The sequence below is a fragment of the Gymnoscopelus braueri genome (assembly GCF_963280865.1).
Source record: "Gymnoscopelus braueri genome assembly, chromosome: 5".
Classification (NCBI taxonomy): domain Eukaryota; kingdom Metazoa; phylum Chordata; class Actinopteri; order Myctophiformes; family Myctophidae; genus Gymnoscopelus; species Gymnoscopelus braueri.
Window position 1 is genome coordinate 56,450,886 of NC_137606.1, and position 19,596 is coordinate 56,470,481.

The 19,596-nt window shown below is 42.4% G+C and overlaps 1 protein-coding gene across 1 annotated transcript in view; it reads left to right on the forward strand.

Annotated features, from left to right (window-relative positions):
* The window catches only part of LOC308085052 (uncharacterized protein), a 41,263-nt gene that overhangs the window by 15,706 nt on the left and 5,961 nt on the right, over window positions 1-19,596 (forward strand). The window contains exons 6-9 of the mRNA XM_080428079.1: window positions 8,022-9,846; window positions 12,222-12,389; window positions 12,752-12,901; window positions 16,794-16,846. Of these exons, the coding sequence (XP_080284205.1) occupies window positions 8,022-9,846; window positions 12,222-12,389; window positions 12,752-12,901; window positions 16,794-16,846 (2,196 nt within the window). The remainder of the gene's footprint in view (window positions 1-8,021; window positions 9,847-12,221; window positions 12,390-12,751; window positions 12,902-16,793; window positions 16,847-19,596) is intronic.

Below are 19,596 nucleotides of genomic sequence, written 5' to 3' on the forward strand. Positions count from 1 at the left end.
CGACCCAGAGGCACCGCACCCTCCACTGAGAAGAACAAGGACATCCCGTGTCTTCCAGTGAGGCAAAAAGATCCACCTGGGGGTGATCTGTCCTGGTATCTCCAGGTGCAGAGACCATTCGTCTGAGAGGAATCACAGATTCCTCCAGCGACACAGCGCTGTCACACATTCCTCTGTGACCAACACACGACAGCAACTGCCTAATCGTACTAGCGATACGGCTGAGGCCATCAGACCTGACATTATCATGCACATTTTGAAGGAGACCCTCCGGCCCGTGCAAAATTGTGCTAGGCAGGACAGAAAGGACTGATCCTTTTCGGTGGCGGGCTGGCTCTGAACGATTGCGAGTTCAGAGCCCTGCCTATGAAATTCGCTGTTTGTGCAGGCACCAACACGCAGTTGACCCTGAAAACCCGATTTCAGTAGGTGAGACACCACTCTCTGAGTATGCTGCCTTGCCGCCGACTCTTGAGTCGGCTTGTAGCAGCCCATCGTCTATGGAAGACGGTATGCGAGTGCCTTCTCTTCTCAGAGGGCCAATCGCAACCTGCGTGAATTCGACGAATACTCTGGGGCTGAGGACGTCACGAACGGTAGCACCGTGTATTCGTAAATTCAACCTCAGAACCTGAACCGCAGAAATTTCTGTGTGGTGGGTAAAAGGAGCATGAAAGTAGTCGTCTTTTAGGTCTATCGATGTGAAGCAGTCTCTCTGACGCACCATGCGGAGGAGAGACGGATTTGATAACATCCTGAATTTAAACACCTTTAGATACTGATTGAGGGCTCTTAGGTCCAGCATCGGACGCAGCCCCCCCCCTTCTTTTTGACCAGGAAATAGCGCGAGTAGAGCCCGCTGTTCGCTTGGTCTCTGGGTATTTCTTGTACAGTTTGTTTTCCTAACAGGGAGAATTGTCTTCCTGTAGAATGTCGCCCGCCTGTCCCCTGCTTATGAGAAGATTGCTTTCACTAGCATGGGGAGGTCTCGAGGCGAACTGTAGTATATATCCCCTGGATATACACCTTATCCATTCCGATATCATACAGTGGGGTTCCTACAACACTGGTTAAGCTTGGTCGTGGTGCCGTGGCGCCGTATAGTGGTTGAACAGAGTCGGCCGTGAGCCGTTCCCTTGGGGACAGGGCGTAATCGTCCTCTCCCCATGGCGAGCATTCGCCACGCTACCTTGAAGTGTCCGTGAGACCCCTGTGGTAGCGAGCTTGTGTCCCTTATGTTCTGGTTTTGTCCTGTTTCATTTCTTTTTGCCGTGCCCCTGAAAATCAGGCTGTAACGGTTTGAAATTTTATTGGAGAAACAGGTAGAGAGGGTTCAATTTCTAATAATCACTCCGATGTCTTGCCAAGGAGACATCTTGGTCATAGTATCAGCGAACCAGGGTTACAGTCGTAACCCATTGTTTACATTCACAACAACATTATCCACATAATGTATAGTGTGTAAAGTCATTCTCCTTTCCATCGGGTGGTGGAGCGTGTTCACCCCGCTCCGCCCGGTCACCAGAACTCTAGGACCACCAGAGAGAGAGGGGGAGGCGGTGTCCACCGTCTCCTCCTGACATAGTCCCAGCCATGTCCCTCTCCTTTCTTTATTTCGCTCTTGTAGAGTAGCTAGAGTAGGAAGAGTAGGGCTCAGCCCAGGACACGTCAACTGTTGTCCCAGTGCTGGTTGCCAACGGGAGTAGGCATTAAACCGTTCTCCCACACTGGCTGTGGCTGTGGCCATAGGCTACGCCCCTGGTAACTCGAGGTCCCGGTGGGCGTGGACTCCTCTATGGCCGGGTCAAACATTTGGAAATGTATGGCCCTTTTTCTGACAAACCTAGGTTCAGTCAGTCCGCATGCTATGCGGAACGGACCTTCCTCACATGGCCCTCGGGCTGCGTGGGTCGGTCCCAGGCAAATAACACATAAGTTGTGTCCGTCGTGACCCGACATTCTATTCCCGCAGACCCCGCACTCTTTCAAGGGACAGGGGTCCCTTCGTTGCTGGGCTGCAGCGGTTATTGTTTACAACACGTGTGGAGCCTGTTTGTGGCAAGGTCCGTAAAACAGGGGAGTCGTGTATGGGAGAAAAACTTGTTAAGCTTTTACTGTCCCAGAGAAACAACACGATATCGGTGTTAGCGTGTAGCTAACTGTAGCCTGCCAAGCTGGTAGTTTATGATGCTTTCCACGGTCCGCTCCTCGGGCCGTGGACTTTGACTTCTTTATTTAGACCTTGAAGATGCCCTTTTATGGTCGTGGACACTTGTTTTGACACCCCCATTTTATGGGAAGTTTAAGTTTGTTAATAAACCTCCTGAACTTGGATTCCTGCCTTGTGTCGTACTGCATTTGGGTCCTCTGAACTCGCACCCTGACAATGCTAGCTGGTGGCTTGCAGAGCTGTCCCAAAGAAAAACACTAAGAGCGGAAGACGCTGGTGTGTTTGCTCGTTTTTAGCTCGTGGCTAAGAGGCCACCTTAGAGACAAAAACACGATGTGGAGCAGTGATGCTGTCGTGTTTTACTCTGTGATAGCACGCAGTGTGCAAAACGTGTTGCTAGTGGGAGCTCTAAGCTTACCGATGGCAACATGCTAAGCAAGCTGGTAGCATATTATGCTAGTTGGTGGCGTGCAGGGCTGTCTCTGAAAGAACACAGTAGGAGCGGACGACGCTGGTGTGTTTGCCCGGTGTTTAGCTCGTGGCTAAAAACCACCTCGGAGAAAAACACGATGTGAAGCAGGTTATGCTGTCGTGTTTACTCTGTGTCAGCACTCAGTGTGTAACGTGTTGCTAGTGGGAGCTTGTTAAACTCACCGATGGCAACGCACTAAGCTAGCTGATAGCGTATTATGCTAGTTGGTGGCGTGCAGGGCTGTCCCAGAGAAAAGACACACTAAGAGTGTAAAAGCGCTGGTGTGTTTGTTCAGTGTTTTAGCTCTTGGCTAAGAATCACCTTGGAGAAAACCACGATGTAAAGCAGAGATGCTGTCGTGTTTGCTGTAGCCTGCCAAACGTGTTGTTAGTGGGAGTTTATTAAACTCACCGGTGACAACATGCTAAAAACTAGCTGGTATCCTATGATGCTAGTTGGTGGCGTGCAGAGCTGACCCGGAGAAAGCACACGCGGACGACGCTGGTGTGTTTACTCGGTGTTAGCTCGTGGGTAAGAAGTCACCCTGGAGAAAAACACGATGTTAAGATGTCGTGTTTACTCTGTGTTAGCATGATAGCCTGCAAGAAGTGTCGCTAGTGGGAGCTTGTTAAGCTCCCGGTCACGACACGCTACGCTAGCTGGTAGTATGCTAGTCGGTGGCGTCTCGCACTCTTTCTGCGGGACCGGGGCTCTGTTGGACCTGGTCCGGCTCCTCGGAGCTGCGGAGGCCATATTCACGTTAAGCGTTTTAAGCTTGAAGAACGGAACAGGGAGGAGGGAAAACAAAACACAGGGGCCGAGCAGACTGTGCTGGCGTGTTTGTTTCTCTCCTAGCTAGCTCGGGGCTAACTGTGGGGCATCCCCTGGCTCACGGCTACTAGGCTGAGAAGTAGCAGACTATACTACACGTTAGCAATTTAAGCTAGAAAAACTAGGGAACGTGTTAAGTTCCTCTAGGAAGAACCGTGCGATATTGTCACAGGTTTTGTAAAGAAAGTCAACACCTACCGTCAGCAGCGTCTCGCGGTCCAAGATATCATCCTGTCCTGATGAGACTTTCGCCGTGCCGACTCCATAAGGTGGACTGAGAAGGTGCTTCCTCGATCGAACGAGAAGAAAAACTGAATTACGGGAAATGACTCGCCTCTGACTTATATAGGATGGAGGGCGGGCCCTCCAGTCAGAGGGCGGTCAGAGGTCAGCCAAAGAATTGTCTGGAGTTTATAAGGTAATGCTTCTGTGATCACGACAGAGGGCGCTCTCCCATAGCGAGACATCGAGTGAGTATTTGAAGTAAAACTTGTTCTCAGTACAGAAACATTACACAAAGTTATTCTAATGGATTTATTCACTAACACTGTTCTCTGTAGGACACTCCATCTCTTCACAGCCTCTTTTACTTTTATTTTCAAAGGAAACATGATGCTATTTCTCTCAAACACTAGAACTTATCCGTAGGGATTCCTAACTGTTTTATAGAAGGATGTCGGGGGAACAGTCGTGATTAATTGGCAGTAATCATAGAAAGAGCCCCTGAGAAAGAAACCCAGCTCTGCACACTGTGTTTATAGCCTCCATTTACTACTTCTAATACCAGGGAATCAGAGTCCAGTGAGTTGCCATTTGATTGATTGATTGAAATTTTTATTAGGCAAAAGAATGTAAAACAACACAGTTACATTTATAATGCTTTTGTCTAAAAGGTCCGGCCAAAAAAGTCCTTGCGGACTTGTTTCCGTTGGGGTCCTTGAGTTAATTTCATAGACATATATAGTAGCAACCAAACAGTTCAAAAATCAACATGAAAATACAGATAATACATAAAAAATACCACTATGTACAAAAAAAGCATTTAAAAAATATTTGTACAAAAAAAGGGGAGGGGGGAAGCATGGAAAAATAAAAATTATATACACAAAAAGCATGAGGAAATACAAAATATGTACAAAAAGAGGAGGGGGGGTCATTTGTCTACAGGGAAACTGGTACTAGCTCCTCTTTCGGCCTCCAGAAAGATGGGTTTTTAGGGCTGTTTTGAATGAGCCCAGCGAACTGCATTTTTTGAGGGATGGGGTTAGACTATTCCATTCCTTGGTGGCTGTGCTATAGAAGGAGAATTTGCCCATGTTTGTTTTATGGGTGGGTGGTACCAGATTGTTGTTTACGCTCCCTCTAGTTTCGTGGCTGTGGGTGTCACTAACTTTTTCGAGGTATTTATACAGATATGCGGGTATAGAGGGCATATCGGGCAAATCTGCATTTACAATTTTGAAGACCAGACCCATTTTTAGTTGTTTAACCCTGTCTTCCACCCTGAGCCAGCCTAGGCTGGCAAAGTGAGTGGGAGAGAGGTGGGTCATGGGCCCCAGTCCGAGAAGTAGTCGGATCAGTTTGTTTTGGAAGGTTTGAAGCTTAGTCTGCAGTGACACTGAGGTGTTGGAGTACCAAGAGGAGCTAGCATAGTCAAAAAGGGGCTGTATCAGGGCCCCTGAGAGGGTCCTGAGGGCCTGAGGGTTGACAAAAGAGGAAACTCTGCCCATAAATCTAGTTCTCTGGTTTACTCCTTTGACCACCTTTGTTGCCATGCTTTCACCTGTCAGGTATTTGTCAAGAATACATCCCAAATAGGTAATCTCTTCTTTGCTAGTGATGATTGTGTCATCGACTTTGACCTTGAAGTCATTTACCTTCATTTTACTGAGGGAATGTCTGGTCCCAAATAGGATGGATTCAGTTTTCCCAAGGTGTAGAGACAGTTTGTTATCGGTAAGCCAGGTACGGATTTTTGAGAGTTCAGAGCTGAGAGCTTCCTCAACTTGCAACTTGTCCTCACCCGAGATCAGGAGTGCCGAGTCATCAGCGAACAGGAACAGTTTGCAGTTACAGGCAGCATTCATGTCGTTAATGTATAGAAGGAACAGTAACGGCCCTAGAATGCTGCCTTGAGGAACCCCGCAGCTCACCGGGAGGGATGAGGACATGGTTCCGTTGATGTCAACCACTTGTTCTCTACCCTCCAAGTAAGATCTCATCCAATTTAGTGATGTGCAATCAAAACCAATCGCCCTCAGCTTATCAAGTAGAATTGCGTGGTTTACAGTGTCAAACGCCTTTTGGAGGTCCAGCATGACCATGCCACAGTATTTGCCCGAGTCTACCTCACGTTTGATGTAGTCGGTCAAATATAGTAGGCATGTGTCAGTGGAGTGGGATGTTCTGAAGCCTGATTGGAATTCAAACAACAGTTTACGCTCGCTGAGGTAGCTGTTGATTTGTTCTTGGATTGATCGCTCTATAACCTTTGAGATGGAACAAAGGATGGAAACAGGCCTATAGTTGCCAGGATCTAGTTTGCTTCCTTTTTTAAATAGAGGGATTACTCTTGTCAACTTGAATTCTTGTGGGACGTGACACTGACTGATGGATAAGTTTGTAATGTGGGCTACTATGGGAGCAATGGAGACCGCTGCGTCTCTTGAGAAATCTGGTGGGGATGTTGTCAAGGCCGGTGGCCTTGTTTGGCTGTAGGGCGAGGAGTTTGTTTTGCACATCCTCAGTCAATACAGGTTTGAAAAAGAAGGAATCTTTTTTAGCCCCTAGTTTCTCATAGTGAGCTTGAATGTGGTCGGGGCCATACAGCCTGAATGCTGAGGGAGTTTGCTTACCAACTGGGTTGCAACTGTGGTGAAGAAACTGTTAAAACAGTCCGCTACCAATTGCTTGTCGGTAGTGAGTGAGCCACTTGAAATAATGCAAATGTTTGTAGATTTAGTCTGAATTTTTCCGTTGCAGCCTAATTGTTTTAGTGCCTCCCACAGTTTTTGTGGGTGGCTTTTGTTTGCCTCTATGTTCTCATTTAAGAAATTCTTTTTGGCATTTCTGATCAATTTAGTAACTACATTTCGTAGATTTCTGCACTTTTCAAGTAGCTGCTCACTTTTGTTTTTCCTGAGCTCGGAGTAGCTTTTGTTCCTGAGTTTGATGGCATTCAAAATGTCACCCTTCATCCAAGGTTCTGTGCTAGCTTTGACCCTCACCACCTTTGTGGGTGCGATGTTATCAAGTACACACAAAAAAGCTTTTTTGAAACAGGACCAGGACTCCTCCACAGAGGTGCAATTTAGGACATGGGACCAGTCCATTTTTCCAAGAGCTGTTGTTAGAAGATCACTTGAGTAGTGTTTCATAGACCTGCAGCTGATTGTCCTGTGACAATAAGCTCCAGGTCCGTGAATCTTCCGAGTGCAGAAAATGATATTGTGATCACTTAACTCTTTGACTGCCAGAGTATTTTCATAAAGTACTCCCCCAGTGCCAGCAATTTTCGTGTTTTTTTATTTTTATATTTTGAATTTTTCTCATGAAAATAATTTAAGGGGACATAATGTAAAGACCCAGCACAAGTCCGCCACTAGAGTGCAGCACATGACTGCTTGATCAGGCCGTTGGGTCTCTCTCAGCCTTCTTGATAGATTAGACAGAGAAAAACATGAAAACGGAAGTGACGTCGTCCCAGATTGTTTTGATCGCCAAAATGCCGTCGTGATACACGAGGGCGATGACTGATCGTCACCCAGACCATAGATTATAGAAGAGAAACTGTCCGTTTGTCCGTCATACCGTGTGAAAGACCGTTTATTTACCTATTTTGGACGAAAATGACTGGGGAAAAGAATCAAAAACCGGAAACGGAATCCAGGTCATGAAACCGGATGCAGATGTCCGTGAAGTAAGTGGAACTCGAGAATAACATTGAATATTAAGCAGCATAGCGCAATCAGAGATTAAACAATGAACGCGCGTCCAGCGCGTCGAGCGCGTCGACGGCCAACTGGACAAAGTAGCACTTGACGCGTTATCGCGTCGTCCGCAGTCAAAGAGTTAAGCTACACTCAATCACTCCACTCTTGGAAATTCTGGATTGGTCCGTTGTCAACACTAGGTCTATGATTGATTGAGAAGCAATGCCTACCCTTGTAAAATGCTTTATCAGCTGGGTAAAGCTGTGCAGGTCACAGAACTTTCTGAGGGACTTAAAGGTAGCTGAGTCTTTCTTCAGAATCAGAATCACTGTCTTTGCACAACAAAGTTGTTTGCATCCCAAAGTAGTCAACAATGTCAATGACTGGAATAGAAAATGGTGTGTGTGTGTGTGTGTGTGTGTGTGTGTGTGTGTGTGTGTGTGTGTGTGTGTGTGTGTGTGTGTGTGTGTGTGTGTGTGTGTGTGTGTGTGTGTGTGTGTGTGTGTGTGCGTGCGTGCGTGCGTGCGTGCGTGTGTGCGTCAGGGTTGGGGGGGGGGGGCCCTCTCCCTCCCACTGGGCAAGGATGTTAAACATAGAATTGCTTTGTTTAAAACAGGTCTGTTGGTGAAAACATCAGGGTATTATCATATTACTTACTATGAAGGACAGCTTCAAGACAACATGGACAATACTTATCTGAGTGTAAAATTGGGCACAGAGCCTAAGATCAAGTTTGAAAACATCTACATCAAACTCTTCAATGTAGACATCAATGTCACAGACATCCACAGCCATCATGAGGTCAGACAGATGGAGATGAAGAAGGCAGGAGAGGAAATCCAACTCAGTGAAATCTTTAAAGACTCTTCTGAAAAAGAAAAAAAAAGAACAGTGCTGACCGTTGGCTGTGCAGGAATTGGCAAAACCTTCCTCGTACACAAATTTGTCTTTGACTGGGCCAAGCAACGTTTTCCCCAAGATCCACACCTCATATTCCCATTCAAGTTCCGCCAGTTAAATCTGCTCAAGGGACAAAAGTTTAGTTTGGCAAAGCTAATTCACACATGCATCAAGGAAACCAGATTTATTGAGGAAGACATTCTTAATGACATCTTCACCATATTGCAAAAGTCAGGAAACTACAACAAGAGCCCCATCAAAGTTCTGTTTGTTATGGATGGTTACGACGAGAATAAGTTCCAGCTCGATTTCGCGACAGGTTCTCTCATAGACATTTACAAATCATACCCAGTGGAAATCCTACTTGTAAACCTCATCCAGGGAGAACTGCTCCCCTCTGCTCACATCTGGATAACCTCACGACCTGCAGCAGCCAAACAGATTCCTAAGGAGTTTGTTAACAGGATGACAGAAGTACGAGGGTTCATCAGAGATGAACAGAAGGAGAACTTCTTCAAGCAGACAATCAGTGATAAGACCCTGGTCAACAAAATCTACTCACACATCAAGAAATCAAAGATCCTCTACATCATGTGTGAAATCCCTGTGTTCTGTCGGATCACTGCTATCGTTCTAAAGAAAATGGGGGTGACAGTCGAGCTGCCCAAAACCCTGACTGAGTTGTACAGCCACTTCCTGATAGCTGAGACACAGAGGGAGAACATGAATAATCCTGCAGTAGATGAAACGGACAAAGAGAAGCTCATAGAGTGTGAAGGAAACGTTCTTCTGAAGCTGGGCAGGCTGGCGTTTGAACAACTGGACAAAGGCGACATTATGTTTTACGAGAAAGACCTGGAAGAGTGTGGTCTTGATGTGAAGAAGGACATGTTGTGCTCAGACTTTTGCACAACGTTCTTCAAAGAAGACGATGTGTTCTTCCTCCACACGGTCTACTGCTTTGTTCATCTGAGCATCCAGGAGTTCCTGGCTGCAGTCTACCTATTTCACTGTTTCACACAGAGGAACATGGAGGTCCTGAAGACATTCCTGAAAGATGATGATTACAACAATGACAGTTCCCTCTCTGATTTTCTGAAGGCTGCTATGGGAAAAACCCTGCAGAGTGAGAGTGGACACCTGGACCTCTTTGCCCGCTTCCTTCATGGTCTCTCACTGGAGTCCAACCAGAGTCTGTTAGGAGGCCTGCTGGGTCAGAAAGAGAACAGTCCAGAGGAGATCCAGAGAGCCATCAACAACCTGAAAGAGATGGATGCTTCGGACTCTCCTGACAGATGTATCAACATCTTCCACTGTCTGATGGAGATGAACGACCCCTCACTAAGTCAGGGGATCGAACAGTACCTGGAGTCAGAGAACAGATCAGAGAAGAAACTCTCTGAGACCCAGTGTTCAGCCCTGGCCACCATGCTGCAGATGTCAGAGAAGGTTCTGGAGGTGTTGGACCTGGACAAATACAACACAGACAAGTGGGGGCGACACAGGCTGATCCCAGCTGTGAGGAACTGCACAACAGCCAGGTTAGTTTCATATGAATATCAACATGTTAGAACAGCTTTCACTCATATACTACATGCATTCATTAAACAAATACAAATAAACCACATGCATGAATGTGCGCGCACCCACACGCACACGCACACACACAAATACATACATACACACACACACACGCACACGCACACACACACACACACACACACACACACACACACACACACACACACACACACACACACACACACACACACACACAGAGAGAGTGAGAGAGAGAGGTGGAATCATCACATTATAAAAGACACTGATTGGTCAAAACTGGTGGTGCATTCTGCAATATTTAATATAAACCGGTGGTTCTCAAACTTTTCATTATGTATTATATAAATTAATATTTATTTGGCTGCGGACCCCCACCTGAATGCATTGTGTGCCAAGGACCCCCACAAAAGTTTTTATTGCTAAAATGTTTCACAAATTATTCAAAGTTTGTCTTTTTGTTTAGATTATTTGACAATAGCCGATCTACAAGCTCACAACGTGTCACATCGATGTGGATCTGCTATATTCAAATAGCTGATGCATATAGGGTTAAAGTGGTTAAACTGATTTTGATGATATATTTGTATAAATTAAATAATGTGCTGGGGACCCCCCTGGAACCCTCCCAAGGACCTCCGGGGGTCCTCAGACCTCACTTTGAGAAGCACTGATGTAAACAACACAGGTGATGTAATGCATCCTTGAGGTGCTCCAACATTAGTCCTGATCAGAGAGGAAAGTGATTCATTTATCTTTACTAGCTGTGTTCTGTTTGTGAGACAATAATTGTACCATAAATGAGGTTAGAATCAGAGTGAATTCATCCTTTACTAAGTCTCTACCTAGAACTAGCCTACTGTCCAATCCTACATCACCAACTGTAACTACTGTAGGTGCAGAAGAACTGTCAGGTTTTCAGCTCAGAGACAATGTGACGTGAATGTGGAACGTCCATGTCTGACGTTTTACTTGAGTAAAAGTACAAAAGTATTGACATCAAAATGTACTTAAAGTACCAAAAGTAGAAAGTAATCATTATGCAATGTCCCTTTTAAAGTTTTCAAATGCATACAAATATCTGTTCACAACACGTGAATCAGTGTATTATTACCAAGGAATTACCAAGTTACTTTATACCTCAATGCAAGTTGCTTGCTGTACAGTGGTTCCCCCAGGGGGGTCCACAAATTATTTTGGGGGGTCCCCAGATGATTATCTTAATGTGCAACATTGTTTTCTCACTCAACAGTAAACAAACCGACATACAGTATACGTGTATACAGGGTATCTGCACATTTATAAAGTTACAATTTAAGGACTCTTAAGATCTTTTTAATACCAAATTGGCCAAATTATCAAATATTACAGAAAAAAGAGGCAAACATTGTGAAAATAGCCGATCAACAAGCTCACAACGCCTCGCGAGCTTGTAGATGGGCTATTTCCACAGTATTTATCTGTGGAACCGAGTCAAACTAAATGTAAATCCTCAACTCCTACAATTCCAAGTGCATGTCAGGGTGGGGGGTCCCCTGTTCTAATATTGGTGTTTTGTTTCTGGGGGGTCGCGGCCTGAAAAGTTTGTGAACCCTTGCTGTAGTTTACAGAGACAACTTTCCATCTGTCTTCCACTTCTCTGTTCTCTGGTTCCCTGTTCTTACTGACATCCTGTTAATGTCTGGAGAACTACATAGAAGATCTCTGAGTTAACCCATTCAATCCGGGAACACATCTCTGTCGTTTGTAGATTTCTTTGGCTATTCAAAAATAGCAGATCTACAAGCTCATAGCGCAGCACCGAGTGCCGCGCTATGAGCTTGTAGATCTGCTATTTTTTGAAAAATAATGAAAATTTGTGCAAATCTTTGAAAATATACAGTATTTTTTTAAGTGAACATTTGTAACTCAAATCTTTGCTTCTGGGGGATTCTACAAATGTCTTCTAAATCCTAACAGTTTTTTGAAAAAACATATACAGTATGTTGCTATAATATCAGTGGTGCTCAAACTTTTTTCATGTCAAGGACCCCCAAAATTATATGTATTTGGCCGCGGACCTCCATCTCAAAATATGTTGTTCCAGGGACCCCCCCAGAAGCAAAGATTTGAGTTAAACATTTTCGCTTGAAAATTATTTATTCAAAGATTTGCACAAATGTTCAAGATTATTCTAAAATAGCAGATCTACAAGCTCATAGCACGGCACTCAGTGCTATTTTTGAATAGCCAATGTATAAAATAATGGTTTAAGTGGTTACACAGATGTGTTCCAGGACTTAATGGGTTAACTTCCTTGACAGTGAATTGGCTGATCTGTTTTGATCATTTCTTATTTTACATTAATCTGTCATTACAGACTTGTTGGCTGTGGCCTCCAGAAGGAACACATTGAAGTTGTGGCTTCAGCTCTCAGTTCTAATCCATCCCATCTAAGACACCTGGACTTAAGTTCTAACTACAGGCTGGACCTGGATCTGCTGTGTGATGCACTGAAGAATCCTCATTGTAGACTGGAAACTCTACGGTCAGATTAATTTACAATACTTATTTTCATCATGTATTTATTATGTGATTATACTATTAATGTTGTGGTGATGCTTTATTTGTAGAGTGTGAATAAGGTTGATATCATAGTGACTAGAATAATGATACGTTACAGTGGCTACAGTACGTGTTACAATTACAATTAAGATACCTTCACCCATTCTGCCTTCCTTCCTTTCTTTCTTTCTTTCTTTCTTTCTTTCTTTCTTTCTTTCTTTCTGGATTGGTTTTCTACTTTAAAACCCAGACAGTCCATCCAGACCAGGTCCTTTAATATGTGACTGTAAGCAGGTTTTATTTATAGCAGACATTCAAACTTCTGGTGTTTTATGTTTCATTTAGACTGATGAACTGCTGGTTGTCAGAGAGAAGCTGTGAAGCTCTGGCCTCAGCTATCCGCTCTAATCCTTCTCATTTGAGAGAATTAGACTTGAAATTCAACGTCCTGCCGGAATCTCTTCTGATGAACTTCTCTGGATTGGAAACTCTCAAGTGAGTAGACTTGGACTGTGTTCATGTTGGTTAGTGCAGCGATTCCCTTGTTTCATGTTCCAATGACTGGTAGGCCCACAGGGGGGGGGGATTCTGAATCTATATTACAGTCATGCACCTGCTAAAGATTAATAATTATGTATATAATAATCTGTTGCATTAATTATAACCAGGCTGATGCCGTTGGTAACGATGCCCCTCCAGTTATGCAATACCCATCATACCTGTCTGTCTGTCTCATATGGAGTTCCGTGCAGTGGTGGAAAAAGTACTACATTTATTCTTTACTTAAGTAATAGTATCAATACTGAAATGTGGAAATACTCTGTTACAAGTAAAAGTCCGGTAATCAAAATTTACTTCAGTAAAAGTACAAAAGTATGCAGAATGTCCCAAGTTTTCAAATTAAAACAAATCTTTTGAAAATAGCAGATCTACAAGCTCACAATGCATCACATTGTGAGCTTGTAGATCGGCTTTTTTCAAATGACCAAAATGTATATAGAGCTGAAAGTGGGTAATGTGTGTTTGGTAATAATAATCAAAATCGACAAAGTAACTAGTAACTAAAGTTTTCAAATAATTGTAGTGGATTAAAATACAATATTTGGATCCGAGATGTAGTGGAGTAGAAGTAAAAGTATTGGAAATTACAAATACCTCAACATTGTACTTAAGTAGGGGAGACCTGGGACAAAAGTAACACTTTTTGTATTTGCCTTCATAATTCACAGACTACTTGAAATATCCTAGTCATCTTTTGCTATAAGAAACATATATATGTGCCCTAATTAATAATACAATTTTTAAGCTTTCACTAATAAGGGCAAGACTAAAATATTAATTTGAATGCAATGCGTCACAGTGACGGGACAGTTGTAACAGTGGTTGGGGGCAATTGTAACACTGTAAAAATAAGTCATATTAATACACTTTATCTCAAATAAAAGCACATCACTAAGTAGTATGTATTTTTTTTAAATAATTCAACAGTTTTACTTATGAATGTTTTATATACATAATTACAATTATTTTGTATTTTTATTCTTTTTTTTTTTTTTTTTTTCAATTTAGTTTTTTCAAATGTATGTGTATTTTTTATTTAAATGTATTTTTACTTTGAAATGTAGTGACATTTAGTGAAATATGTTCATTTACTAACATAAAAGTATGTAATCCCAGACAAAAAATCTGCTTGCATTGAAAACACATGGTTACAATTGACCCCGGTTAGGATAAGGATAATTCCTTTTAACAGGACGTTCATGCGGGCTTGTTTCCAATGAGGGCCTGTGAGCAATTAGGGGTTAAGAGTCTTGCTCAGGGACACATATGCTGGTGTGGCCTGGAATCGTACCTGGGGCAACCAGGGCCTCTGGCTCCCTAGGCGGGCTCACTAACCACTCAGCTATGGCCACCCCGGTCACCTTGTTACAATTGCCCCCGATGGGGCAACCATGATAAAATCCCATATTCTATCTAGAAACACCTATACTAGCATAGGCTGCTGATGTTAATTTGTGACCAATAACATAGAGATACAATTCATCCAAGTTTAAATCAGCTGACATCTTATCTTTAGACAGCAGAAGTAACATACCGTACACTCAAAAATGTACATTTACACCTCCAAATCTGTCTTTTGTTGAAAACTTCTGCTGAGATGAAATGATCATTCAATCCTTCCATAGGCAGAGAGAGGACCCTACTGAGCATGTGCACAAGAAGTCTCACCCCTCTAGCTTATTTCTAATTGGAGTTATTGAGTGTGTTACTTTTGTCCCCTGTTACTTTTGTCCCCGGTGTCCCTACAGTACTTAAGTAAATGTACTTTCCACCACTGGTTCTGTGTGAGGCATGCCCAAATATGGAATCCAGGCTAGTCTATTGACCTCATAGACCAGAATGTGGAGTGTCATCATAATTATGACACTCCATATATGGGGATTTGTGTATTTATCTGTATTGTCTGACAACCTGACCTCCTTCTGACCAACTTCCCACTCCCACAAGTTGACCGGTCAGACGGTTCTCGAGTTATGCAGGACACACACACACACACACACACACACACACACACACACACACACACACACACACACACACACACACACACACACACACACACACACACACACTCCTCTCGTTTATAGATAGATTTACATTTTAATCCAACCTACAACAATACATCTCTTGTGCTGAATGAAGTAATAAGTCAGATAGTGGATGACACTAAAGTCACAGAACTCTCACCTCCTGTCAATAATGATGGATGCAGACAGACATGTCAATGACAGAGAGACACATCATATAAGTTACTGTATATTCAACACTGGCAACAAATGTTTTGGAAATCAACCAAATCGATAAAATAAAACTAGATGTTAAAGGGATACTTCACTTTAGGGCCGGGGACACATTTAAAAAAAATATTAAAAATAAATGAAAAAAGTTATGGAAAATTCATGGCCCCCTCACGCATTAGAGTGTCCTACTAATGTGTGAGGGGGCCATGAATTTTCCATAACTTTTTTCATTTATTTTTAATATTTTTTTTAAATGTGTCCCCGGCCCGAGAGTGAAGTATCCCTTTAACTGTTTATTATTTTGTTTCAAATAAAATTAGAGAAGCAAAGCTAAAAATTAGATATTATTTGCATATTATTGATCCAACAGTTTTGGAAGTACATCTTATATGTGAATGTGAAAACTTTAATAGAATCGTGTACTGTCGCAGACATTTTGTATCTCCATATTTCATTTGTTTCTGTTTTCTTCCACAAATGAATGCTATTGCTCATTTGTCTAACCACTTAAGCCCTAATACATACTTACATACTACTTATGACTGTCCTGTAAAAGCAGTGAAAATGCCTGATGTACAAGGCAAGCTCACAACGCGTTCCATCACCTATTTCCAAACTATTATTTTTAAAATAATAACTACATTGGATCCATTGGAACTCAGGTTTTCTTTCCATTTCCTGAAAAGTCACCATTTTGTGCTAAATCCATCATATTTACTCATACATATTTACTATAATCATGTTAAGAGTTCATTAATGTGCAGCACTGTCTGTGCCAAATAAGTGCATCAAGTTTAAACTTAATCATTCTCAGGTCAAAATAAATGGTTAGGAAAGTAATTCATGATTTCAATTGATATATTTAGTTAATATGTACACTAGCAATTAATAATGGTAGATTTATGGCGCATACTTTTAATTGAACCGTACAATTGTATATAAAGAATATTCTAGCATAATACATGTAAGCTGTAGTTTGGCATCAATTTAAACTATTTAGAGGAGTCAGTACCCTAGTATCCCTCTTCTAGGCACGTCATGATATGTGAACACTCTGAGTACATTGACAACCATTCAGTGAGAATAGCAGATCTACAAGATCAAATAGTAGATCTACAAGTGCAAATAGCAGACCTACAAGCTCAAATAGCAGATCTACAAGATCAAATAGTAGATCTACAAGTGCAAATAGCAGACCTACAAGCTCAAATAGCAGATCTACAAGATCAAATAGTAGATCTACAAGTGCAAATAGCAGACCTACAAGCTCAAATAGCAGATCTCACTCATTTCATGACAGTTGCTCATCCAGCACATACTGCTGCAGTTCCATTTGAATGTCCTCAATTTAACATTGTATGACCACAGCCTGCTGGCCAGTACCATGGGAAGAAATAACATTACTCTATTTAAATCTAAAAACAAAAAGTATTTCTAACTCCTCTCCTCCAAGCCAGGTGGCAGTGAGTTTGTCCAGACGGGCTGCCTGGTGAAGATAATGGTAGCAGAAACACTGTAGTGTCAGGTAGTGGAGACGTTGTGTTAGACAGTCAGACATTGATGCATTGTTGTTCTACTTCCTACAGTGTGAAACATGGAGGACATGAACACTGGACCAATCCTCAACTCCTTAAAAGATGTGAGTAAATGTCTGTCTGTCTGTCTGTCTGTGTGTGTGTGAGTTTGTGTGTGTGTGTGTGTGTGTGTGTGTGTGTGTGTGTGTGTGTGTGTGTGTGGGTCTGTTGGCCCCTCCCTCCCTGGATGCTGTCCTGAAAACTCTTCAGTAGAGCTTCCAGTGAATTCAGGTGGTTTCTCTGCTCTTGGTCTGGTCCTTAACACCAGCTGATGCTTGTTTATAAAACACTCCTAGGTCTCCCTACCTGCCACACATTCTGCATTTTTAGGTCTTTATTGATAGTACAGTAGGTAGACAGGAAACGGGGAGAGAGAGATGGGAAGTGACAAGCAGCAAAGGCCGTCGGGATCGGGACTCAAACACAGCAACACGCTGTCAGGCTACATTAGAGCCTAGGTGCCCGGACCACTAGGCCAACCGTCCGGTCCGGTCCAATATGTATTTTTTACATTAACCACTTGAACCCTAGCATCTCTATTCTGTGGAGAACCTTAGCCAAAAATAGCCGATCTACAAGCTCACAAGAGCGTTTTCAGCTTGTAGATCCACTATTTTCAACAAAGAGGTTTGGTGTGTTGAGGGGGGAAAGAGCAGATCAAGTACAGAGCCAAAGGTGTAGTTTACTAAGTATTGACGGTTTAAGTGGTTAAATGTCTGAAAACAGACATGAACATGAATCCAACATTGATGGATTAAGCAAGTCTATGAAGCTATCTATGAAATCTATGAACAAGTTTAATCTGCAACACAATGTTATACAATATGTAGTGGGGGTCCCTGATTCATCTCTCTCTCAGCTAAGGGGTCCTTGGCCTGAAAAACGTTGACGACCCCTGGCATAGGTCATGTATGATGTCATATGTCAAGTGTGATGTCATATGTCAAGTGTGATGTCATAGTTTATGTGTGATGTCATAGGTCATTATGTGAGGTCATAGGTCAGGTGTAATGTCATAGGTCAGGTGATGTCATAGGTCATGTGTGATGTCATAGGTCATTATGTGCAGAGATGCTGAACAGCCTGCGTCCTGATTTACTACATAATTTTAAGAAAGGACACATCAAACAAACCATTGTTGCGTCCACAGGACACATTATACTACTTTATCCTGCCATGTTCTGAACAAATTCTTACAATGCAGGAATGTTAATAATTCAGTTCAACTGACGTTCAGAGACAATGCCTACAATTTTATACTCAGTGCCAAATGTGTGTGTGTATGAACATGCTTCCTCAAAGTAAATAAAATCCCCGTAATAACAATGAAAAGTTAATCCTACTTGATGTGATCGTCGATTGCACTGGTTTATACACGGAGCTCACAACGTTGTATTGTTCAAAAGTTTATTTCCAGTGCAACTCAAACAAGTCCCCCATAGAAGCAGAGAGGGACAACACTTGTAACGTTGTAAGCGTAACATTTAAACATCCTATGTAGGGTGACCATATTCTGAATACCCAAAAAGAGGACATGCACCCATTCTTGGGAATTGGGACCTTTTAAATATATATATATTCTTTAATTATGCCGGGAAAATATATGTCAACTATTAAACCATGTAACGGGCCAACCTCCCACATTTTTTTGTTTTAGGTTTTAGGTCACGTCAACTCCATTAGGTGAGACCTTAGAATATAGCTAAAACCTGCTTATTCCTGATTAAATTATGTTTTTGTAGAAATATGACGGAGTTGACAACGATCTTGGGCACAACTTTAAAGGGCAAACATGTTTTCAAAAAACACAATTAAAAAAAGTTGATATTAAAGGAGAATTTTGGACTGAAGTTTTCTTACCTTTTCTATGACGTTATGATATCTTAGGATGAATGGTACAGTAGAACATTTTCATAACTCCACCCCTGAGCCGCCACAGCTTAAAAGGTGCGCGGATAGGCCTTAGGTTAGATCACATATTTTAATAGCTTTTTTTTAATTTATTTTTGGTGAGATCTGACGTTCATAGTGACAGAACACTATGCAACTGAAAAGAAAAAAAAAAGAAAAAAAAACAGAAGTCTCGCTAGACGAGATTGAAATCTCGATATTTCAATCTCGTCTAGCAAGACTTCTTTTTTTTTTTTTTTTTTTTTTTTGGGACAGTGTTTTGTGTTTTGCATTCATCCTAAGATATCATAACGTCATAGAAAGGGTAAGAAAACTTTAGTCCAAAATTCTCCTTTAACACATTAGGTGCCAGAGGTTTATTAAAATATTATACGTTGAGTGCCTGCATTTCTTCCATCCACTTGCGTTATACGTTTCGTGCTGTATAAGCCCCGACGTGGAAGTGCATGTAAACAAAGCGTGCGTGCGAGACGGCGGAGGGTCCCGACTAACGCCTGGAACAATAATATTTCCAACGCGATCCTCCATTGCAGCGTGATCGCCGATCGAAAACGGCTCGTTTCCACCACGTTAAAAAGAAATGGAGATATTAAGCTTTTAGTCAAGGAGATAACATTGAAAACGCCGACCGGAAGGATTTTTGACATGGAGCCACATCCAGCCTCTTCTTCTCAGAAACTCCTTGGGTGATGTCAAGGTTTCGTTTTAGCGCCCCACGTGGGCCACTCGTATAAAAATAGAATTGGGTCAAAAACGGTCCGGACCGTTTATGGCACTCGATGTGTTTATACACACGTTAGTACATTCTTACATCTACGTTATCAATACACATGGTTAGGTTTTTTAATGATTTTAACAAAACATTAAAGCAAAATTGAAGTTGTGAATCCTGAATCTGTGTGTG